Raw genomic sequence first — 27014 nt, forward strand, 5'->3', positions numbered from 1 at the left:
AAAAAAAAAAAAAAAAAAAAGAAAACCAATACCAACGATTAAATGTGCACGACAGTTGATTCAAGCATTTCAACCGATCGATATCGTCGATTTCAGTGGAGGGAGAATGTCAAAAATAACAAAAAACAAAGATCAGAAAAAGCATTTCGTTGGTTGTTTTTCACGAACGTTCGACCGTTTGCACACGTGTCGGAGAATCAAATGTGCATCGCGGCGTGTAATAATAGTTTACGTGCAATGTATGGTAGTATGGATCGTGGGCTTGACTTACACATGTGTTCGCCAAGCAGCCAGATTTCAGGTCCAGAATTCACCTCAACAAGAACGGTCGGTGTACAGATCAAAAGAACGCAGAGGTCGGCCACGCTAAGGTTCACCAGAAAGATGTTCGTGCTGTTCCGCATGTCTTTACCCCGAAACACCACGATCGGTACCTGAAACGAATAAAAAAATCATCATGTTTCTGATATTCGATCGCGAGAACAACTCGACGCATGGAGAGGGTATGAAGGGATGGAAAAAGGTTGATTAAACGTAGTAAGATGTTTCTAGATCACCTGGTAGTTAAATGTTAGACATAATTGAGTAATACAAATTTAATATTTAAGTAGTAAAAGTATAATAAAAGTAACAAATTTCTGAAAATTATTCGACAGTAATAAGATTCGGTTCAAACTGAAATTAAGACCGCGATATGGATATAAGAGAATATTGTAAAATAACTTTCGCACATACTGTTCCATTGCCTTACTTTAATTCTTATACATTATTGGAAAATAACTGACGAACGATATGTAAAATTGAACGGCGGAACTTACCATGAGATTCCCTATTATGCCGAGAACCATCACCACAATACAGGCGATCATGGACGTCGTGCGGATGTAAGCCGGTAACATGTAAAGATCAGTGGTATTTTCAGTCTTGATCACTGAAACGTTACAATTCATTTCGTATTAAATCGATTATGTTCTCCATCGAGATTTATTAAATAATAAATAACCAAAAACTAATAGACTTGCTCTTGGAACTGTAAAAATATATCTATATTTTAATTTATTCGATCAAATATTTAAATTCAGATTATTGTACAAATGATAAAATTTATGCTTCAATTTTCTTTATATCTACTCGATTTCACCGATATCTTTTATTCAGAACTTTGTCTCAGATTATCTTCTACATTTTGACGACAATTAAGGGGGCTCATGATAAAACTGATCCTTGTTGAATTTTGTTTACTTTTATTTTATAACCCGAAGAGTATTTTACTAAAAAAATGTACCGAAGAGAAATGAAAGATGCTAGAGAGTTCTATTCTGTCAGTTTCCCCAGAAGGAAGAAGACGAACATAGACAAGAGCCGGTTCTACCAAGAAGTCATTCAATTTCACGATACTTTTCTCTCTCGTAAAATACAAAGTCCAAAACTATAAAACTTTCTACGACAATAATATTCATACTAATAATATAAAACGATGACAGCGATTACCATCGTTGTTTCGATGCTTCGATATTTCGGCTAATGCAAATACATTTACATTCTCTCGCCCACACATCCTCTTCGCCGCATGCATTTTATCAAATAACCGATCGCGAAGAATAACAAAATTAAGCGTGATATGGCACGCCGGTGCATACCCGATAACGCATTGAGACCGTTGTTTCCAGTAACGGTTGTACAACACGAAGAATTTAATTCGAGCGGGACACTGGACACCGTGGACAACATTTTCGTCCCTTGCTGCGCCAGGAACAATTTCCAACCGTGTATTTTGCCCCGCCTCCTGTCACACGAGCGCGCGATGATGCTTCTGTTAGTGTCGATTGTCCATCGTGTGCCTGTTTTATCCTTTGCGAATCCACCTTACTCTCTCACTTTCGTTTTTACGTTAAGCGCACATAATACACTCGCACACTGTATCGCGCCACAATTTCCACAGCACGAACGCGCATCTCAATGTTACATATTTACAGGCGAAGGGTACGTGAAACGTGTTACCGAACGTCTCGGTGTCATCGGAACGGTTTGGTCGGTAACCTTCTTACGTCGGTAATTTGACGATCGGACCAACGAAAATTCGCGAATTCGAGACGTCAATTACAGTACCGAATTCCCCGATCGACGTCGATGATAACCAGAGAAAATCCATAGGGGATCGTAAAAGGAACGCCGGCCACGTTGAATGACCGTTGGATACGGTTTCCTTTAACTTGCAGGCAACCGTGGATTTCGTTGACGCGATGGTATTATGTGACATTATAAACTGCTTGTTCGTGACCGCCAAGTAGTTCTATGCGAACAGACAGTTTCTAACCAAACCGGTAATCAGTCGTCCCACCCACGGTGCACGAGGGTTTTCGTCTTGACCACGTACTTGTCATTCCTTCGAGACGGCCGATTCCAATTTAATATGCTCAGCCTCCTTCGAATCCCTGTGGTCGCGTTAAGGCAACTAAGTAGGTTATGTTTTTCTGACAATATAACTAGTTATATTTTCATGGTTAACGAAGAAACGTTTCTTATATTTCCGCAATGGATGAATAAATAGTATTCACGAATATAATAATATAATAATGTAATATAATATAATGGATGAATAAGTAGATGTGGCTTGTAAGTGTATCATTTAAGCTGTTCTGAACTGATCAATTTATGCTGATTAATTCTATCAATCGAAAAGTACAGGAAATGATGCTGCAAACGTTGTTTCCTAAATTCCCTATTATCCGTGTCATATTCTTAGGCAAATAGATTATTCGTTTCTCGAGAATTGATTATTAATCGCGCACATAATGAAATTAAAAAATCAATAACGAGTGGAGTTGACCATGTTGACTATTGATAGTAACAGAAGACAGCGAGCACTATGAGAGTTTAGTGAAAATTATAGGATCGTTTCATGAAATTTAGAATCCTTTGATGCGAAAGTGAACATTTTTGTAATGGTCAAGATAAACAAACTGTTTGGTACACTTGCAAAAAATTATTATTTTTTAGTAAAATTATTATTTTTTAATAGAATAGTATCATACATCATACGTATATTCGATTCGTGTTTAAACAAATTCCAATTTCGGACGTTCTTTTACGAAAAAGCCGACTAAACTTGTTACCTGACCTAACTTAACCTATCGTACATTATAATCGTCTTCTCCTATTTCAAGTTGCTACGAATGTGTCTTTAATTTGAATCGCGCCGTTGTTTGATCGCGCGCCGTCTAATAATAATCGTATAACGATTTACGAGAATTATCACAGTTTATTGGAAACGAAGAGTTCGTAAATATAGATCAAAGGATCAAATTACGTGGTACTAACGTTTGAAACGATCGTAATAAAAAGAGCAAAACGTTTTCAATTTACTATCAAATCTTTCCTTATTTTAGAAGCAATTATATTGTCGAGTGATATATACTTTCGCATCGTTGCCTCTTTGTATGACTGTTCCATTTATCTCCTATAAACATGGAATATAGGTCGAAGCATCTCAAGTATGTACGTTGCTACGATCAGTTAACATCGATTAACTAAAGCGCTATGAAAATCTATTCGAAATCTAATTGCATCCTCGTCTTGTTTAATCGTGCGTGTAAATGGAACACGCGAACGGACTTTATGAAACTACTTGCCCTAAGAATATTAACATCTCACTAATTTTCACTTCTAGAATTGTTACGATGAACGCTGACAGTTCCTCATAATCGTAACCTCGATTTTAACAATTATATCGAATAAAAATCAAATGAAAAACGAATAAAAGTAAGAGGAATGACAAAGTTGTAATGAAAAGCGTTCTATATTACCAACATAAAAAGAAATAGTACTGCGTTTTTCCCTTTTTTTTATTCTATTATTACGAAAATAATTAGTCACTTGTTCCTTTTATAAATGAAAAATTGTACAAATATGATACGTTCCCTTTCATTTCAACAAAATTTCCATTTACACACTTTCGCAAATAAATACTGTTCTCCAAATTGACAACTACCGACTCTGTCGACATACGTTCGAAATTTCCAATTTTTCGAGCAATTGATGAAATACTTGGAATCGTAACGATCAAAGCGATACGTTCCGCCGGTGCTTTTTCTAAGCGCAAAAAAGCGCAAAAAAAGGAAGATAACGTGCTAGCATAACTTATAAAATATGAAAATTATATAATTCATATTCGAACGTTCCTTTCCGAGAATCTTTCGATCGTTTGAACTGCGAGAATTTAATTTACAATTGGATGTTTCTATTTAAATCTAAATAACCTTATTTTGACACGACACTTGGTAAGAAGTTTCGTAAATTGCGATCACGTCTCGTGTCGAAACATTAGAAATCGTTATTACGATTCGAAGTATCGCGAAATTGGGAATTCTGACGGGGCACGAAAGACACGTGACAACCAACAAGTTTCGAAGCGGTCACATTTCCCGAACCACGACGACCGCAGCGAACAAATAGTACTGGTGAACTGAATGAATACCGCTTGGCCCGCCACGATTCTCGAACGCGCCGCTCGTGCTGCGCATGCGCAGTCCTCTCTTTTCCTTCGATTCCTCCGCACGCGCGTTTTGATAACGTATTTCCTTTTCTTTTCGTCACAACACGAAACACTCAAGCTTCAGATTCTTTTTATACAATTTAATCAAAAAGTAGGTATATAATGGAAGAGATAGACGACGATACTTATAAATAAGCAGGCTCGTCAATATACAAAGTGGAATGATGCATTGCACGGGAAACTGTCTTCGTAAAGCTTAAGTCAATACTTTCCTCATATATCTTTGGTCAACTATTTTATTCGAAAGTTAACACGTAATATTGACTATCTTATATAACAGAAGTAAAGAAACGTAAGTCGAATTACTAGCCTGCGAATAATAATAATAATAAAGTGTAATGATCTGCAAAATATAACATTTATTAGTTGAAACGAACTTGTACTTAGGTTTCAGTTTTTTTCCATTTCTGAATGTTTTATAATAATATGAATTTGCATAAACATTCAGAGTCTACAAATTATTTCAACATTATTGGGACTGGTGAAGATTAAGTAAGGATCAATTTCATTAATTTTATTTGTACAAAGAGCGTTTCGTGTAATTTATGTGAACTCTTTTGCGTGCGGATGTGTACATATGTTATATAGATAATTCTGGTAATTGTAAACACAAGCCTATGTCTCTTTCTCGAATGAATTAAAAAAAGATCATACAGAAAAAGTTTGCACTGTTCAACTCGCACTATTATTCCATAGTGCGACCTTCTTCGCATGTTCTTTTCAAATAAGACTATATGACCTTTCTACATAAGTCATGCTACGAACGAGTCATACGAGGTCATTGAAAAATTCAATGTTTTACAAGATATCTTATTTTTTCAAAAACTTGATTCGATCATAAAGGTATCTCCATTGCAACTTAAAAATTTCTTATACATTCCTGAATATATTTCATTAAGTATTAATAAGTATAAAGAACTCGTAACGCATAGAGTGAAAGGAAAAAGAGGCCATTTTCGCAAAAACGAAGAGTCCATTAAAACTACAGATTCCATATTTAATAAAAAATCAATTTGTCCTTATTTCGTACGATTTTTATAATATTTTAACCTTACTGTCACATTTGAGTCATCTTAGACATAATCAAGATATTTTGCTATTAATAAATTATTTGTTTTTAGAGAAAATGTAAAAAAATCGTTGATTTCTTATTCCGACAGTACACAAAAGTTCTTCTCGAAAACATTCAAAATCTATATGACATTGGAATAAATTAATAACGTTACTATAAATTTATAAATAAAGATATATTAAATTTATAAAAATCCTGTATAATAAAAAAGAATTTATTTTATCTATTTACGCATACATATCAAATATTCTAGCATCTAGCATTAATCAAAAAAAAAAAAAAAATAAATAAAAGAAAAGAAGCTTAATACACCCTCTATAATGGATTAAAAATATTTTCAAAAATATCAACCGCAATTTATCTTTACAATCTTCATCGCTTAAATTTTTCTTTCGAGAAGAATCTTTTATATAAAAGTATTTTGCAACAACTGCATATTCAGGAGATTATACAGATTATCACGTAAGATTCGTAACTCTTCGCGATTCCTTTCTCCTTCCTCGATCCTTGGACATTGGCAATCGGGTGAAACGCAAGAGGGAGGCGAATATTCGTGGGACGTTATTTCTTCAACGGATTTCGAAATGATTCTCCGTTACTGAGGTGGCAACCGGGGCACAAAAGAAGAAGAAGGCACAAGTTAAATGGAATTCCGTATTAGGAATCCAAGCACATTCCGTGTAGCTCTCACAATTCAGTCTATTCAACCGATCGATGTGAAACGTTTTTTCAGCTTCGCTATTTTCAGCCAGAAACATTCGACGCAGCACTTAGTAATAATATTTGCTAAAATGGGATAATAAAAATAGAGTAATCCTACATTAGACCAAACCAAGAACAATCCTGGGAACAAATCTAGAATACTAGAAACTAAAAACAATTCTAGGAACGAATCTAGAATAATTCGAAGCAAGGACAATTCTAAGAACAAGCCTAGAATAATTCAAGGTCGTTATTATAATGGGATATACTATAACAAATGATACTATAACGAACGAATGCTTTAATAAATATAATTCCGAAATATAATTCTTATAAAACGAAAGTTGGAATAATACAACGAATACGAAGAAATATTACCAACCACTCCATTTATACAAATAAATTAGAAATTACTTTGCTATATAATTTGCCAGAACACAGTAACAAAGATAATTAACTCAGACTCAGATACAATGTGTAAATATTAAGCAAATTCATTTTATATTATTTTCATACTTAATTAAAATTCAAATCTCCAAGTATATGTACATGTATACGTATGAACTGACGCTAAGAGATAAAGATTAGAATTATGTACTTGACGATAAGGCAAGTTTTCATTTTCACGCTTCGACTTTCGATTTCTCTTTACAAGGTCAAGGAATTTTCATTTTAGACAGAAGACAATGGGATGAAAAATGATAGTAACGAATTTCCAATAATGTCAAGCTGAGAAGGAGGATCGCCATTGTCCTTTTCCCTCAAAAGGTTATCACGCGGATGCTTGAACTCAACCGGGACAACAATGGACCTCATCCATTGTCCACGCACATTCGATGTAATCTGATTTTATCGAGAGATAAAGAGCGAGCGAGAGTGGGGAATAAATCTTGCGGGTCAAAATCTTTCTGCTCATCGTCAATTTAGAGCGTTTCGACTAATAAGCTCTTCGTGATTTATGACTCTGGTTATAATCGCGTCAGTACGATGTAGGATCATTCTCGGTAGTTACTTTTTGCTTAACAACTTTTCCATCCGGTAATCTTCTTTACTTTAACATGTTTGTTAATCAGATCAATTTCTTGTTTATACTTCGTACTATATGTTAACGAACAATTTTATAATACCTCGATATAATAATTATCTCTGTGATACAATTAATCTAGTTTCTTGCAGACATAATCATATTTTGAAACGAATAAAAGTCTTTTTTTATCCAAATTTTGTACAAGCATCGGTTAACTTGAATTCAATACATGAAGTTAATATGATCGCCCGTGGTTTCTATGATTCCATGAAAATGCACCAAAAAGGAGACATAACCTACAAGTATCTGTTAAATGTGATAGATAGTTATTAAAATTCAATAAGATGTGTTTATATCGTTTTACTTTGGAGGGAGATTCTTAGGTTTATGGAACATTTTGTAGGGAAAGTCAAACCGACGCGAGACGGTGGAAAATATACAACGTTATTGTCACGCGTGCCGTGAAATTAAATTCCTTACTACGCGACGCGCATTCATTTGGACCTTTACGATCGAACTTTGACGACCGCGCCACTTCGCTACAACATCTTTTGTCGAGCTTGGAATTTTTCTGATGCCCCGACTAGACAACTGTGAATCGGAAATTTTCTTCGTTTCAGGCCGTAGAGTTTGTACGATCGAACAATTAAACATCCATAAGCAAACTAAAAAGGAATTCAATTGAAAATAAGGAAATTACAATTGTAAAATAAGAAACTGTACTAAATCGCAATTACGCTAAATTCAATCGAATTCAACCTTACGGATTGTTAAAATTGACATTGATAGTACAAAAGGAGAAGAAAAATGTGAAAATGAAGAAAAAAAAGGAAGAGAAAAATTACAAAATAAAGAATCGTATTAAATTGCAAATATCCGAAGTGCAATCGAGCTAAAGTTCACACGTGCAGCGAGCATGCGCATGTTTCCGTGGCGCGAAGGGTAACAAATATTGCCGCAACATTAAACATTATTCAATTACGTTTGCCGGATGTCGCGCGTTTGCGATGCAACGAAGGACACTCCATGCTCCCTCAATTATACACATGGTATATACATTGCATCCACGTTGATCTGTGTCACGTATTCGCGTGCTTCGTTGAAGACTCAACCTCGAACTGAGCCAACGGGCCGAGCTTGTTATATTAATTCATCTTGCTCGGTTCGTTTATGCGAATCTCTCGTCGATAATTCGTATTCATCCGTGTTCAACGTGATCGTAAAAGATGCCATGGCTTCGATTCATAGCAACCAGGGATATAAATGACTTTGTCAATGAGCCGCGTAAACATGAATGCCTTGCTAATGTCCTCGAGAGATCGATTCTATTGAAAATTGCCGCAAGGGTAAACGATGTCCAAAGATCTTCTCTATGTGTAAACAGTTGTAACCTTCGTCTTTTCGTTGCTAATATTCTTTGCGGTTCCTTGTTTTTCTGTTCTTTTATTTTCATATCAATTTTTTACCCCCTTTACTTGATTTTCTATTTACTTATTTATTTACTGTAGAGTTATATATTGCGAAAATCTATGCTATAAAATTTCTTGGAAGTTATCATTTCTATTCTTATACAAGGTGGTTGGTAACTGGTGGTACAAACGGAAAGGGGGTGATTCTACGCGAAAAAAGAAGTCGAAAATATAGAATAAAAATTTTTCGTTTGAGGCTTTTTTTTCGAGAAAATCAACTTTGAATTTTCGCTCGGTACGCGTGCGGTACGTTATAACGGGTCTCACTGTAGATCGTTGTCTCGATGGAAAAATTAAAAAAAAAATAAAAAATATTTTTATGCTTATCAACTACCCTGTATATAAATCAACTTTGAATTGTGAGATGGTTCTTGAAATTAAATCTATTTATGACAATACTCTACCTGTATCTGATTTAATAAATCGTTCACGATTCAGGAATAGTTTTGTTCAACTGATTTATAACTAAATACGTATTATTCATTATATAGCGTGTATCGAATATCGTGGTACCAGTCGGAACGGGCTGATTTCCATACAAAGGTAAGTCGAAAATGCAGAGTGACAATTTTTCATACGAAGTTTGTTTTTTAAAAAAATCGTCGATGGTGTTTCGTCGAGTGGCGCGTCACACTTGAGTGGTAACGACAGTCGATTGAACGAGTTTCTTCGCTTCTAGATACTCTGTTCGGCGGTACAAGCCAAACGGGGGTGATTTCCCACGCAACGAAATCCGAAAATATAGAATAACAATTTTTGATGTTAGTCTGTTACCATAAAATTTCTACATATCAAAAAACGTGACCTCCTTCAGTTTTAAAACATGTGCTAACTTATTTGTATGTATACGAGAGAATGATACAATGTATGGTAATAGTCGTGTAATACTACTAAAGTATATATTAGTGAAGAATATACTTTTTACTCTATTGGATATTGTCATAGTTCACGAGGAAAAGTAAAAGAGACTCGAAAAATAAAAGAGAAGCCAACACCACACGGAGTTCCCAAGCGGTCACACCCATCTAAGTACTACCCGTGCCCAGCGCTGCTTAACTTTCGTGATCGGACGAGAACGAGTGCTCTCAACGCGGTATGGGAGTTGGCTGAAATAAGTAATTTTGTTACTTGATATTATTGTACAGAAAAATATTAGAAAGGAAGCATATGAATATGGGCAAAGATGAATTTTATTTACGTAATTATATTTATTTATATACGTGCATCCAGATGTGTAAAATTTTGCCTGGCTCTGTTTTCATGAAAATGGACTATGAAGTTCGGCGCATGTAGATACGCGTGCACTTGAAAAGTAACGAGAGTCAAGTGGACGGAACTTCATAACTGATTTTCTCGAAAACGAGACCTTGTGTCAAAAATTGTCATTCTACATTTTCGGCTTGTTTTTACACGAAGGACCATCTGCTTTCGGTCTGTACTACAATTTTCCGTATATCCTGTATATGTAACGATAGAAATAAAAATATCAGTTTTGAATAGACTAACATTAAAATTTTTGAAAATCTTGATATTCTTGGCAGCATACGTTTATTACCGGTGATTCTCATCTAGTTCTGAACTGTATTTAGCTTAGAGTTTCCAGGTCGAAATAAATAACACTAAGGTAAACTTAGTGTTTCCTATCGATAGTTACGACGTTTCACATCAAAGAGATCTGTTATACCCAAGAATCAATCATCCTTTTCGGATATTCACACCTTCAAACACGCCACAACAATATTTCAATCGAAACACGTATATACCTTTCCAACGTTTCTTTGAAATCCATCTTTGAATGTCATTTCAAGAAATATTAAAGTCAATCACGTATTTTCTTCTAACATTGAATAGAACAACGTTTCGATCTCTTCCAATTGTTAATACGAAACTCTAACGCAGAAAACTTCATTACACTACTTAACTTTAATTTAATTCAGTAGTTGAAAATTTTATTATGGGTGTACTTTTGATATTTTCTTCAGCCGTACATTTATTTCGAACTAAAGAAAATGATAGTCCCCACAGAGAGGAATTAAATGAAAATTTATTCATTGGACGTGAGATATAAAGAGTAGAAAAAGAAAAGAGTAACGTAAAAAGAATTATAATTAGGTAGCTGTACAAGATGAGACATCTAATTTGAATACCCTCTTTGAACTATGTACTTTTTTCCTTTGAAATTTATATCTAAATGCATGAATAATATTTTCATTTACAATTAAAAGATCTATTTCTATTATTTCATTCCAGAAAATTTTGTAGCACTTGCTTATCATTTTGGTTTAACTCTGTTCAATTAAACGTTGACTCTATTAAATTAGATTTATGTTAAAATGTAATTAATATCTGTCATTAATAATATTTAGTACGTAAAATGTAGAACATAGTAGAATTGAATATTTAAAAAATAAATAATCTAATGAAAACGCAACTTCAATTAATTATTGTAGCCATTTATGATCCAAAGATACTAACTAAGAATTAATTTTGATCTTATGAGTTGTTGCAATTGCATGAACCATCCTATACAAATAGTACAATGAGGGTCGGAATCCCAAGAGAAATTTGGAAGCGGGGAAGATTCGGGAGGATATTAATCGAACCATATGCGATCAGGAAACACGCGTGTCGCGAAATTCGTTAAATAAATCACAATACCATTTCCAGGTCCCTTGTCAATCACCGAATAAGAAAGTAATAACGACATCGACGAATCAATTTATCAATCTTGAGGGATTGTGACCAAGATTGGAAACCAATATTAAATAATACCATCGATGGTAATTGCTTCATTGTATTTCATTGGATCATTGATGCAATATTGGATCCAATATTGAAACGTATCTAATTATTCCACTATATATTTCCTTTAATAATATGTTTAAATTAAACAGTTAAACATGTTTTGTTTAATCAAGATCATATAGAAGTCCCTGAAAGAGGTCGTGCAAGTATAAAATTATCGTTATTCGCATCTACATATATATATTTCCTTTGATTATACTTCTAAATTAAAAACTTCATTATTAAAAATTTCATTAAATCAATTTCAAAATCATACGCAATCTAAAAACAATTATGCAATTTTAAAATTACTAATATTATTCATACAAAAATATCTTTGTATTGATAAAAAAGACAGTTATTTCTTCATCGTCTGAATATTTCCTTAGTTAAAAATAATATACTATTATTTAAAAGAAATATTTAAAAATGAATTTGTAATTGATTAGTACATATTTATCTTATATTATTTATTAATCTTTGTGCGTATTAAATCTTGTACTTTACAAGAAGAAGGGCAATCGTGTTCAATATCAAGAAACCTTAAAATGTATATACATTTAAATATAATAACATATAAATGTACAAACGGTGCAAATGAGAGAGGTTAAGAAATCGAATTATAAGTAACTACTTTACCGATCAATGTCCCGATTGTCGCTTCACTAAGCTCTGATTAATATCTGCATGAGAAGCTTCCATTTTTCTGAACCTGGGGTGGCGTGTATCCAACATCTTCATTTTGTAAGCATCGCCTCGCCTCCGAGAACTCATATTTTACCAGTTTACTTGGCCCCAACTTAGTGAAACCTGGTAAAAGAAAGAATGGCAATTTCAGTATTATGCGATACATCAAATTTATCAAAATCGCCATCTGTTTCCATCTATCTAACCTTTTTTTTCCCCTTTCCACATTAATATAGTATTAAATACACATATAAAATTATTTTATTTTGTATTCTTTGCTATTATAAATGCAAATTGTCTATAACTAATCTATATTTAGATAACTTACACGTAATGTGTCATTTGCACTATTCGTTTATGATTTTAATTTGATTTAACCTAACCTAACCTCTCAATAATCTCTTCTCCAGTAAGCACATTAAAGCTAACACAAGTAAAATTTTAATAATGTTTTTCATATAGCATTGCAATAAAAGCAAAAAAATTTATTACGTAATCTATAAATAATGATTAATAATCTCTTCAATTTTCTTGCGACGGAAAGGACATAAAAATCCGTAACAGTTTGGAAATTATTTTCAAATAATTCCTGCAATTATTCAACCGTGTATTCGGCAAGCTTGATCTCGGTTCTTTATACGCTCTTCTGAATACAGAAAGCGTAGATATTAACGGCGAGATAAAAAGGATCAGGTAACTGCTGGAAGCTCGGAAGCTACATAGATTAGACTTACTAAATAATGCTACAAGCACGACAAACTGCTGCAAAAGAAACTTTAATTGGATCCTTCCATCTTTTCATGGCTAAAAGATGCATCGGAATAGAGCTTGTCTCGTCACTGAACATAGAAGAATCTCTGTATTTCTGCTCGACAGATTTCTGGAGTTGTTCGTGTTCAATTAGTTTCAGTCTGTGAAGTCCGTGACGCGACCTGGTTTATGGAAGACAGACATAGAAGTCTTTGGACTGCGGTAGGTCTATAGACAGCTTGGATCTCTTCAACTGACGGGTTGAAATTGTACTCTTAACCGTACGTTGCAGTCTTAATTACGCAACAAGTGGATTTTCATTTGGGAAAATGGAATGGAACATTGAACAGATTGTTGTTCTAATTGTTATTTTATTTCTTTAGATTATATCTACTGAAAAAGATATTGTCAGAAATGTTAGGGCAACTACTTATTTGATCATATCCAGTTTTCGTGATTTGTCAATTTCAAAAAGAGGAAATTAATATTATAACGTAATATAATATAATAACAATAACGTAAATTAATATTCCATTTTTAAGAAACAGGTACTTGGCTTTTAAAAGTTCGTTTATTATAACCTGATATATCTGCGCAGAATAATTGAGAGATAACAGTTATCTATCCCCGTCAAAGTTGTAGCTAAGAGCCTAAATTATAACCAAAAAATACACTTTCAAAAAATCCCTATTTACGAGATAATATCTATCACAGTTCTTGCAAAGAACCAATGAATGACTCTCATACTATTCACAGAAAAGAGACTACCTAATATACCACCATAGAAAAATACAAGAATAGTAGTCATTTACCACTGTCAAACCTACACGCGTTAAGTCAATTTGAACCAAGAAACAGCTGCAAAAATTTTCTATTTGCGAAAAAATATCTATCACAGTTGTCACAAAGTACCAGTGAATGATTCATACTGTTCCATTGAGGTTATGTTTCGATGGTCTAGATGATCGGCTGTATGCTTCGTTCAAATTCGAACTGGGCTAATTATATTCGATGTCGAGCAGAAAGTGAGAGAAAGAGATAGAGAGAGAAAATGTGAAACAAACTTCAGCATCGCGTTTAACATGAACCTGCTGTCTCCTGTCACGATTCTCTCGTCTATCGGTTCGTTTGGTATTCTTGTAGCCGTCTAAAAAATCTGACGCGTAATTTACGAGTTCCGTCGAAATCTGTGTCCTGTGATTTATCTAAATTCCCATAAGTTTCCGGAAAAACCACCGGTATTATTTTTCTTGGTCGACCACGTCCAATAAAAAGGTTAGGAACATCGAAACTGAATAATCGCTACAACCTCTGAGAATTTGGACGTACGTACGTCTTCGATCTTTCGTGTTTCATGGATCTTTTGATTTATCGCACTGGGACGCTAACCTCGTTTTCACATATTGCACGTGTCGACGTTTTAATGACCTTGTTGCTACGTTTACATGATCCTGTAGTTTGAGTAATTCCAAATGAAATTAACAATTTCAGGAAATTCGATTAGCAGAAATATTCTGGTTTTTATGTGAATTTTAATTGATCTTAATTTTTCTCTATTTTCTTTTATTAATGCATTTCCTAATGATGTAAAGTTTACAACCGCATTTTTTGCTGTTTCTTAGATTTCTTGTTTGCATTGTTATTTTTATATGAATGTAAAATAATTTGATAAAAAGAAGAATAAATGACAAATTATACTCCTAATAAGGAAAGTAAAGTGTTTTGAGTAAAGAAATGGGTTGCAGATTAGGAATTTAGACGAGGTTATTAGAAATTGTTACATGTAAAGGAGAATTCGATTATATAGACCGTAATCGACTAAATCTACAGCAAGTTCTACTTAGCACTATGAGTCGTTCATCACATGGAACAATGTTTAGGTCTTCCTACGTGCAATTATCTTCTGAAATCTGCTAGTTCCGTGCATTGTTTCATGCGAATGGAGATTAAAGGTGTTTTAGGTTATCTTCCAACAAGATAATATCGCTAATAATAACGATAAACATTTGTATTGCATATTATGAGTGAAATAAAAAAAGGACAAATAGGAAATAAATATCAAAGGAAAAAGGACAATTTAAAAACTTTCAAATGACAAACCGAATGCCCTCTCAATGAGATAATAACACAATCAATATCGTACATTATAAATCATCAAATCAAGTAAATATTTATTTTATTTAATTATCCAAACTGTCTATAAACGTTTAAAAAAAAACGAAAAGAAGAATATAACAAGTTTGAAGATTGCGGTGGATTTCAGGTCGTTTTCACGGTAGCGTCCTAGTGTCTGTTCACTAGGGTCGACGCGAATTTCGATATATGTATACACAACAGGCCATGATATAACTATCTGATGAAGGATTTACAACAGTTCGGACAGATGTATGGATAAACAGTGGAGATTCGTTCGCGATTCGCAACGAGGAAGATGTTAGAGATCCGAGGAAGATTCACGTCTTGCTTTTAAAAATTTCGCTGTTATTGTTGGTCCCGGGCCAAGCTAAGTAATGCCCTGCATGACGCAAATACATCAACCTCGCCGCCATCGCCACCATTTGCCTTTCCTTTCGAACTTTTCGCCTCGTCTTCTACTTACAAACGTGACAAATCGAGCATGTTGATAGAATTATTCTAGTCCCGTGGATTAGGTCGGTGTATTTCCATATAACCCAGGGAATCACTTTCTTTCGAAGAATTTTTGAATATTATAAAGTTTCTTGGAATTTGGAATGCTGATTCGTTGCTATTTGTTTGACCCTTTCATTGTTAATTGTAATTAAAATCACAGATCAATCAGAGACTGTTAACTTTTAGTTTATAAATCTGCTTAAAACTCTCAGGTTAATTTATATCTTTTTATCTTATTAATGGTCCTTTTTATTTTTGGACGCGTAACATAACCTTACTACTAGGATAAATTTTTCACGCGAAACCATAGTATTAAATATTATGATTTACTAAATCGTATTTTTCTGACATGTATCTATTTGTGATTCTTTATACAGGGTGGGCCAAAATTCGTGGTACAAATGAGGTCAGGCAGATAGTACCTTCGGCTCAAAATAAGATGAAAACAGAGTAACAAGATTGCTGAGTCTTTGTTTACGAGAGAAATGCAATTCAAAACCAGTCTAGTACACGTGTATCTAACTAATGACTAGCGTTGCAGATTTCACTGCAGACCGTTACTATCATTGTGTTTGTTCAGGATATAATGTCGATGTCAGGCATTGTTTATTATCAAAATATTAACAGTTAATTGCTATCGGGCAAGCGATATAACGCGATACACTAACGAGGAGTATAAGGGTATGGCTTTCGCACTGGGAGATTGTGATGAAAATGCATCTGCTACAGCACGCTATTATCGTGAACAATACCGAATAATTGCTGTCATCCGGATAGGAGAATTATCACTAGAGCTTTCTCTTTCCCCGTTCAATGTTTGTTCCTGTTCTTTATAAATCACAGAAATGAAAAGTCATGGCCATGACCCCGGAATTTGTGACAATGCAGAGATAGAATTCTCCTATAAAAAGATCTATAAATACGAAATCTCTTTCTGTTCGACATAATGTAAGTAAATCAACATCGTCGCGTAGCACAGGATAATAACGTGCATTCGTACCACTACACCGGTGCTAACACATACAGACTTTGCATCACGTTTAACTTTCTGCCACTAGTTGGAGCAGTAGTATTCTAACAACGTAGGTCTTTTTATCATGCATTTCATGGCCAGGTGAATCCAAGATTACAAAACACGCGAAACACGCAAAAAGAATGTATGGGCCGAGATAGTCCATAACGAAATTGTCGGTCCCCATCTTCAAATAACCTAAGTGGTGTATCGTGTTTTTATGCAACGAACTACCTTCATCACTTCCACCATTCGAAGAAATAATATGATCTTTCAACATGGCAGAACCTCGCCACAATACACCAAGAATGTATGTCAATCTTTAAATGAGCATTTCGACTGTTGGAACGACCGTTGAAGAACAGTATCTTGACCCCCCGAAATAACGCCTCTTGTTTTCTATCTGTGGAAGCACGAGAAAGAATAGTCTACTACAAAAACATAGCAAGCGTTGAGCAATTAAAACGAAGAACCATCCTGCCATTTGAAGACATAAACACTGCAGACAGTTCGATATAATTTAATTGTGTACAATTTTGTATACGGAAGAACGGTTAATATTTTGAAAAATATATAAATAAAAATAAACTGAAATGATGGATAATAAACTGTATTTGATTAAAGCTAGACTGTTTTAAGGCTAATATCTCCTTCTTTGTCAAAAATATTGATTTTTTGGCATTTTTTTATTACAAAAAGATGAAATTAGTTAATCTGAAACTTTTGATGCGTTTTATTTATTATATTTTTATTAAGCAACACAAATTTTTTCAGTTCAATTTACTGAAAAATACAGTTTAAATGCAATTTTCTCGAAACAACTTTCTCGCAGCTGGATGACAGGATTAAAAAAAAGTATTGGGGCGACTAACTTGAAATCTGTATATTAAGCTGTATATTAATCTGTATATTAAGTATGAAAACTGTATATTAAGAACAAGTCCTTTTATCGTTTGACCTACAGGCAAAATGATAAGTTGCATGTTTTTTCTTTAATACCGAAAAGTTCGCATGAAATATGCTAGGTGAAATCGAACATTTGGATTTGAACTGTTGTCATCATACCTAGAAAAAGAAATATTTTTCGTTGATTGCAGATCAAACGATAACTATACGCGTATAAAGCATAAACTCAATGAAATTTTTTACTTTAGACAAACTAGAGGGTTCACGTGCAGTTCAAACAGTATTTTTTGGTAAATAGAATTAAAAAAATTTGTATAACTTAATAAAAGTATCGTAAAAACATATAAAACATTCAAGATTAATACATTTCATATCTTTTTGTAGTTAAAAATGCTAAAAAGTCGATAGTTTTGATAAAAAAAAAAAATTAGTTCATTGGTGTCACTTATTACATTTATTGCGTTCATTTGTAAACCTGAATAGTATATGTAGCAGAGATAAATATCGATAGTAAACAGTGCCTGATATCATATCCTGTATAAAAACAGTACTAGCGTCTGCAGTAAAATCTGCAACGTTAGTCATCAGTCAGGTGCACGCGCACGAGACTGATTTTAAATGTATTTTCTCGTAAACGAATTTTGCTAACACACATTCGATATCCTTGATTTTCATCTTATTTTGAACCGTACTATATTCCTGATCTCATTTGTGCCACAAAATTTGGTCCACTCTCTATTTTATTTTGAGATATACAAACCGCATAAAAGCCCATACCTTGCAGGATATAACAAAACAATAGATGTTACGTTCTTTTCATAAGTAGATTCTTGTTTCTATTATTTCAGGCGTTTCGTAATTTTTAGTTAAAAAGATTTCTGTATTCTTAGACAGACGTAGATCTTATTTCTTTCTTTTCCTTGTTTTGTGCTTGTTTTGTAAAACGATTGCAAATAGATTATGAGATTAAACGTCTGCGTATTGGCTAGTGGCGCCAGCTAACGAGGATCCTCCAAGTAACAATAGTTGCACTTGTCGACTGATTTCTACTGCCACCTGCTTCATTATCAAGAACAGCCCAAAAGAAAGTTCCTAAGATCTATACGTAATGCTACATAAGTGTCCATTTGACAAACTATCGTAATAGTATCGCGAATTGCACTGGAGAACATTTCTCGCAAGTGGATACTGCGTTGAGAATGAGCTGAGTGAGGATAGCACTCCCAAATGAGAATTTTTACGCAAACCAAACGGTATTCGTTTGTCCACAACTGAACCACGTTTGCCCACACAAACGTTTTGTTTATCCGCTCTTCAAGAAGAGGTTATCACCAAATGAACATTTTAAAAAATTTGTAATCAGCGTCCCGTAAACATCTTCGTTCATTTTTTAAATGCTATACGTTTGATTATGCTATCTTTTTTATGATAACACCTTACCTCGCTCGCATTTCACAATAAAAAAAAGAATCGTATGCAGCATACGTGTGGCATACTACACGAATCTCAAATGGATGTCTGTGTGAAGTTGGCTCTCCATTGCCAATTACCATATTTTTGTTGTTGTTGGAAGTTGTTCTACATCCAGACGAATAATGATTTATCTCGAAAGTTTTCAGAAACAACGCCAAAAAAGTAATTTTCTTACCAGCTCTCGATTTAATGAAAATCCAACATATAACAGTTATTCTAGATTATTCTAGTTGTTCTAAACATTGTTCCAAAGCATTATTTCAATAACATATTTAGTTTAAGAAATAATGTGAATACACTGTATCCATAAGACAATGTTCAGTTTTCTTCATTTTGACAATAATAATACAATGTAAAGAGTTCTTCTGTTAATAAACATATTTACGTCTTTAGAACAACCCACAACAAAGCTTTGATCACCGAAATACGAAAACACGGATGATTTTATTCTCTCGTAGTAGTCGAGGTGCAGCGTTGAAATTTTTGTCCTGGCTTGTTCTAGGGATGTAGATGATTGTTCCGAACAAGCAAGCCTGGAATATTTTCCATTCTCGAGAAACCTAATAAAACGTCGTCAACAGGCGGCGTCAATGCAAAGGTAAAGTCACTGTTGTATTCGCGTTCTGGTCTTCAAACTTTTGTTCTGGTTTGGTTTAGAGATGTAAGTACGTATTCCAGAAGAAGAACTCCTTACTGGTACTAGACTATTATTGCTATTGTCGTCGAAATAAAGAAAAGTGTCCAGTCCATTGTCGCATGGGTGCGACTTCTTACGTTATTTCTTAAATTAAATATGATATGGAAGTAATATTTTGAACTAGTGTTGTTATCACTCTTGGGCCGGAGACGCGAATTTGCGTCTGTCATACTTCATGCGGTATCCTATAAGAATTTTAGCTACTGTTAAATAAAACAGTAAAAAAGCAACGGATGTTATAAACAAAATGTTACGAAAATGTTTTTACATTACATGCTTGCATAATACGATACCGTTACCAGTATATTAGATACAATATTGGTCGCTTTGAATCTTCCTCAATCGCCCTTTGGAAAACACCCGCGAATTCAGGCTATATGCTTGTGAGAGCAGTTGGTGCTCAGATTGTTAAAATGAGCTTTGAGCCTTGGTCTTTGAGAACTCAAGCGGCAATTTAAGGCCGTGAAAGATAAAACTCTTTGGGTTCAAGCCTCGAGCTGTAAGAGCTAGGAATCTTCAATGCTTGAGCCTGCGAATTTGCTGTTCATATATACTATTCTTTGTTTTCTTATACACATTGTTCTCTACCATTAAATTCTGTATTGTTTATCAATATAGTAATATATAGTAATATATGTTGTATATATATAATATATTATATTATATTATAATCTATTATATATATAATAGATTGCAATATATATATATTATAACATATTAATATTAATTAATATTATAATATTGTATGTTGTATATACAATATATTATAATAAATTAATATTAATTAATATTATAATATTATATGATATATATATACAATATATTATATTTTATTATATATATACTATTCTTATATATTATATATACTATATATACTATTCTTTGTTTCCTAATACACACTGTTAGAATATGTGTAAAATATGCTATTGAAGAATTTGATCTCGCGAAGAATATTACAGCCATTGTAACAGATAATGCTGTAGCTAATTGTAGATAAAATCGTCATTAAAAATTAATGAAAATCATAACACATATACCCTGTATAGTTCGCGTTTAAAATATAATTGCTCAAAGTGCTCCGAGGAAAATTGAAAACGAAATTCATGAGATATCCAGGCTTGTATATTTCATTGTATTTCTGCAAAAAGAAAACCAATGCTTGAAGAATGTTGCAGTTCAGTAAATATGAAGCATTGAGCTCTTACCAAAGATATTCCCGTTCGATGGAACTCAATTTATCTAACGTTAGAACGTGCTATTCAAATGAAAAAAATTCTTAATTATCCAGGAGAAGAAAACACAGAATTTATTGAATACTTTACATATTTATAGTTGGAGCAATACCGAAACAATTACAGAATTTCTTAATAGATTTAATGACGCCGCAGTTATTTTATCAAAGTCGAGATGCCCAAGTACATGCTATGCACATGTAATTATTCACATACTATTACAGCGCATATCTAGTTCTAAAAAAGACAGTGTAAGAAAATAAGTATATGTCGAGTCTTCGGAATGACTTAAGCGAATTTGTTGAATATCCTCGCATAAATAGCGATTATTATATATATACATATTAATACATCACAGGAATCTAAAGATACGATTCCACTCACATGCTGGAACTATCGGAAAATGTCGTCTCTAACCGCAAGCCAGTCGCTTTGAATATTTTGTCAATTGCAGTTACGAGTGTTCCAAACGAACGAACATTTTCTACAGTTGGTAATTTAATTACAAAACGAAGGAACAGAATGAGCAACCCAATAATTCAGGCTTCTATATGCTTAAATTCTATTTTTAATTCTAAATTTTACAATCTAATACAAATAAGAAACCACCGGATGCTTATTGATTTCGTATAATAAAAATTATTGATATCACCAAATTACTAGCAATTTATTTATTATTATATTATTTATTTATTATTTATTTACATAACACTCAAGGACAGCTTCTATCTGTTCAATTTAGCCGGTCAAAAATTTCCTGCGGTTGTTATTGAAACCTCTGTAGATAAATCGTTATTCCTTTGGAACGATGTAGAACAAACGTAGAACAGTTTGGAACAACAAACAAGAATTGGTGATTTAAAAGATGCATTGCTAATTTCATACACATTGAATGGACACGATTCTGAGAGTCCTGTTTCATAGTAAGCTCTCGGCGAGTATTCTACTGTCCGCCTGAAAGTAAAAGTTCTCAAAGTGGCTCTCAAATGGACACACAATTCGACAGTACTCTCGAGACAAACTGTCGGAAGAAACTTTCAAATGGACGCTTGCAATTAGCATAACGTCAGATCGCACGCGATCGCCACTTGCGACTACACGCAACTTTGCTTCAACGTAGATAGGATTCTCTATAAACGTTAAATGTCTGCATCTGGACACATGCACTTCCAGCATTCATTGGTATCTTGTCGTCTACCTAAACGAAAGTTTAACGAAAACGTCTAACGAAAAGATAGTGTGTAGTGTGTACTTAAAGAAAATGTATATTTTGAAACGGAGCTGCTACCACCTTGAATTTCACTGCTATTAGAAGAGAATGAAGAAGATGAGAAAATTCTTTGAACAATTTTAGTGAAAAAAGAGATATATAAAGCAAATAAAAAATATATGCAAAAATGAAATTATGGGGAAGGTTATTACAATATATTAATATTACGTTTATTCTATCCTTAGTCAATGATCTTACGTAAATGAATAAATCTCCTATTTCTGAGGGATTTCAGTTAAGAAGCATTGAAGTACAGTTTACATGTATAAGCATAATATTATAGGAAAAGATCAGATTCAAGGTAAAACGTAAGCAAACACCCACCTTCGCCGTGGTATTCGACGTATGTTTAATCCTTAACCAGTGGCGATACATCGACGATCGGTTACGTCAAATGTGGAATCCTAAAGTGATTCGAACTACGACGTATTATTGACTTTTCGACGGTTAACTTCAGTGCAAAAGTTTACTGCTCGCTTTTAAATAGTAATTTGGATGATAACTTAATTTAGATAATAACATGGCTAATGAATAATTAGATAATAATTAATGGCTAATAAAATAAGTTTCATCGTAATATAGGATGATTTATTGTACGATTTTATTTAAAACAAAGCTGTGAAGTCAAAAGAGATTAGTTCCTGTTAAATTTCTAACTATACCGTCTAATATGAAAGATTCCATGCGTTATTGTAAAATTACTTTAGTCATAGAAATTATTTTTTACTAAATTTTTCAACAACAGTTTTAATCGAATCTTTAAACCAAAGTTTTAGCTCTCTATCGAAATTCAGTTTTATTTTCACACATATTATATGTCTAAAGGATATAACCTAACAAACACGAAGTGGTACCCCACTGGGGATAGCCATCCACATGGTAATCAAGCAGCTAAAAAATTCTACCAAATGTCCAAATTGGACAAATTGTGAATGTGAAATATTAAATAAAAAAAAAAATATTATATGTCTTATTACAAGGTTACCTACTTCGACTATAAATGTCTAATTTTCTAAAAGGAAAAGAAAATTGAGATTTCTTAATGTCAAATATCCGGTTCCTTAAAAAGACCAGTTGAAATTTCCTAAACTTAAACAGCTAATTTCCCACAAAAAATGTTAACTGTCCCGACCTCGAGTGCATAATTTGCTAAGAAAGTAATTTAGGTCTCTTAGTCTCAAATAGCCAATTATTTGACTTCTGAAATCCTTAGAAATTTTCTACTAAAAAATTTAACTTCACTTTCCGGACTTCCAATATACTTCATAGTCACGCCCCTTTCCAAACACTATATATGCAAATATTTGATTTTTCCGAGTAGCATGGCATTTGATATTCTTCGGCGTAATTCGAACAGGAAAACGAAAGAATTTCAAACGAGCAAAGAAATCACACACATACACAAAGAAAGAGGAAGGACAAAAAAAAAACGCGATGAAACGAAAAAAAAGGATCGTATCCTATTAATATGAAAATTCACATGGGCGTATGATCTGATGAAACTATCAGTGTCTATTGCGAAATAACGGAGGTAACACAACTTTTTACACTCATATTGTCGATTTTCCTCTTTCATCTTATACGCTTGTTTAGCACATGTTTGCAAGTCTGATTTCGATGAATCTACCTTAAACGCATTTGATATGCAATTATACATATAGGAACTGTTTCTTATAAAGCGTCTAATGAATAAAATATCCGAGTTGTTTGCTTTTTTCTTCGTTCCGGAGATTTCTGTGCTATTATTGAATGAAAACTAAAATTATTCATTACGATTTTCCAATATACATTTATTTCGATTATCGAAATTATTTTCGATACTGATTTGAAAATTTGAAAATTCAGAATTTTATAATAGTTGAAAATTTGGGCAATTTGGAGTATTTTATTTATCGAAGAAATTTCTATGATATTATTAAATCCAAATCAGAATTATTTATTATTAAAATTAACATTTGTCGAATTTAAACAATTTGATCGATTTAACTAGAGAAATTTATAGAAATACGATATAAAATTATAGAAATTTATTGAACCAAAAATCTAAAATATTATTTTTAAGGTTTTCAATTTAATACTCGTCGGCAGTTTTAATGCTGAGAATTGAAAGATACGTATATCGTACTACATATATGGTGTATGCTAGAGGAGAGTGGGGAAATATCGGTGAGTTAAATATCTAATATATGGCTTTGTTTTATACCGACCTTTTTTTGTGCTGCTCTGTTTCAATCCAATTAAGTAATCTGCAACGAGTCACAATTCTCTGCTGAAGTGTTTGCCAAAAGTACGTGGGTGAAAATTCTACACGTTTTTTGTTATAAATTTCTGAAGTGAATAAGAAGTTATGAGTATTATTTTAACTTGTCCTTCTCCTTCCAGTTTTTGCAATATGTCTAGGAGATAGTTTTACTCTATAAACACAAGAAAGCAATTTTGTCATCGTAATACGTTGACTGTCACGACACTCATATTCGGGTGTCAGCAAAGTTTCTGGTCGGGCCACGTAACCCATATTCGGGTGTCGCTTATTTGACTACTTGCGAAGATCCGTCGTAGGTATTTGAAAAGATATTCCATAATAATAAAACTGTTGAATTGTTATAAAAGTAATACGAAAATGGTTTATTAAAAAAATTATTTAGAATGTAAAACTAAGAAACAAGTTTTCAATTTTTCTTTTCGACATTGTAACGAATTAGGGCAGAGATTTTAAGTTATACCGTTCGTTGCTCGGCAAAGGTTCAAACTGATCTTGTAGAAAGTGGAGAGATGTGAAACAAATGCGAGGGAATGGAAACAAAAGAAACAAGAGATCATTTTTGAGACCACTACTTGAGCGACTCGCATTACTAAAATATCAATGGGAGCACCTAGCAGAAAACGCTTGGTACTACTGCACGCGTGACCTGACGGAGATTTCTTTGAAAACACGCGTGGCAGTCAACATGTTAATGAAATAGTTTTATTATATGTACTTAAGGTTATGCACTTAGCGTACTCGTCGGGTAATACCGGTCGAAAGGAACCGGGGCTTCTCGATCGGTACAGCCGATTAGGGGAGATTTTTCATTATTTGGGATCTCCTTTTTCTTTTCAGACGCCTTGTAAGTGGATTAGAAAATTAGATAGAGAAAATTGGGCCGAATTGAATCTTTTTTCCTTAAGATTACATTTATAAAGAGTTCATTCTTGTACTTTTGTCTATTTATGTGCAATAAATAAGTTACGTTATCAAATCTATGTTATCAATAAACCAAATAGTCATGTTATTAATACTTCTATAAATAATTTTGTCTTTTTCCATTTATAAAGTGTGGAGGAAAAAATCGGTATTACTCTATAGATGGGATAATTATCCCATGGGATTATTATGGGATTAATTATTATTTCTTAAATAAAATTTTTAGTAAATCTAACAATCCAAGTCTGTTTTTAAGCGAACAGTATTTGGCCATTCTGTCCTACATGTCAAGGGATAAAAAATGCATATTCTTAATATGTGGAAAATGACGTGTTCTTCAATATCCGTATAGATAAAAGATATTAGAAATTTTTAATTATCTTAATTACGCGGGGTGCATTATCTATATCACTGCACGTATATTAATTATTATTTATTCATATCCTATGCATAAGTGATCGTATGCAATTTGAATTTAACTTAAAACATCTATCTAGAGCTCGTGTCTTTACAGTACAGACATTTTACAGTATGAATAATTTAAAGATACTGTTGAGAATTAAATACAATGTGAACTAAACTACTGATTATGGAAAAATTCAAGTTTTATTGCAGTCTGTAATTAAATTCGCATGTTATATTATTTTCGGTAAGTTTTAATTATTTCCCTAATTGTATCTATACCGAGCTTCTGGCTAATTCTTGTCAATTTTTAATTCTAACCTAAATATTTTATCATTCTAACCTCAATAAAATTCTAATCTGACCTTTAAATTTTCGAATTTTATGAAACACACAGTGATATTCCAAAATAATTTACCAGTATAGACATTCATGAATTCCCACTTATTTATATTCTTCAGATTGAAACGCTGCTGAAAGAAATCTGCTTGACATCTTCCTTATCTACTGAAATTCGAATTGCAACCTTAATTCTGTATTGTAATTCACTGGTGATGTATCATGCGATGCAAAGCGTATTGAATATCCGTTCATGTATGAAAAGGAACGTTTAGAAATGACGTCGAATCGCGATGGAAGATGCATTCTAATCAAGCGTCGCGGTTATGCAAGGGTGAAGTTGTGCAACTAGGATTTGCAATCTCCATAGTCCCATACGCTATGCTAACGAACTTAGTTACGATTGATTGTGGAGGTTCTCATTGTACGAAACTTTCACCCAAAAGTAGCCAATCCTAAATTATTATACTTGTCAGTTATACTACGCTACATAATATAATATTTGGTAACATAGAATATAATGTGATTAATAGAATATAGAACCTGATAGCATATACGAACATTAAAATAGATGGCTCTAAAATAAGAAATAAATAACTAAAAGAAAATCATTGGTGGAGAGACGTAGAAGAGAAGCATAGCTGAAAAGGGTATTTAATTTGATCACATACGAATAATAGTAATCGAAAGGCGGAGAGGAAAGATACATATGAAGAAAGCATTTGATTCTATTATATATAGTTGACGAGATGTTAAATGAGGCACTTTGTATCTGTAATTGTCGTATCGACTGTGTAATATATATATTCCGTTGGTCAGTTT

At 33.3% G+C, this 27014-nt stretch overlaps 1 protein-coding gene and 1 pseudogene across 6 annotated transcripts in view; both read right to left on the reverse strand.

Moving 5' to 3' along the window:
• Nucleotides 1-24495, reverse strand: part of LOC100749922 (growth hormone secretagogue receptor type 1) — a 74279-nt gene extending 49784 nt beyond the window's left edge. For 2 of the 6 annotated variants that reach the window (XM_003491670.4, XM_012388846.3), the window contains exons 1-3: nucleotides 1641-4461; nucleotides 819-931; nucleotides 272-434 (exon numbers count right to left, since the gene is read on the reverse strand). In XM_003491670.4, coding sequence (XP_003491718.1) covers nucleotides 272-434; nucleotides 819-931; nucleotides 1641-1731 — 367 coding nt within the window. In that variant the 5' untranslated portion in view covers nucleotides 1732-4461. Of the gene's footprint in view, nucleotides 1-271; nucleotides 435-818; nucleotides 932-1640; nucleotides 4462-12248; nucleotides 12420-14134; nucleotides 14333-24474 lie in introns of those variants that run through there. The other 4 variants (XM_033322304.1, XM_033322303.1, XM_033322302.1 and 1 more) reach the window with 4 other exon arrangements.
• Nucleotides 9812-9932, reverse strand: LOC112213327 (annotated as a pseudogene).
• Nucleotides 24496-27014: the final 2519 nt, after the last annotated feature.

The sequence above is a fragment of the Bombus impatiens genome, unplaced genomic scaffold (assembly GCF_000188095.3).
Source record: "Bombus impatiens unplaced genomic scaffold, BIMP_2.2 scf_0582, whole genome shotgun sequence".
In the NCBI taxonomy this organism is placed as follows: Eukaryota; Metazoa; Arthropoda; class Insecta; order Hymenoptera; family Apidae; genus Bombus; species Bombus impatiens.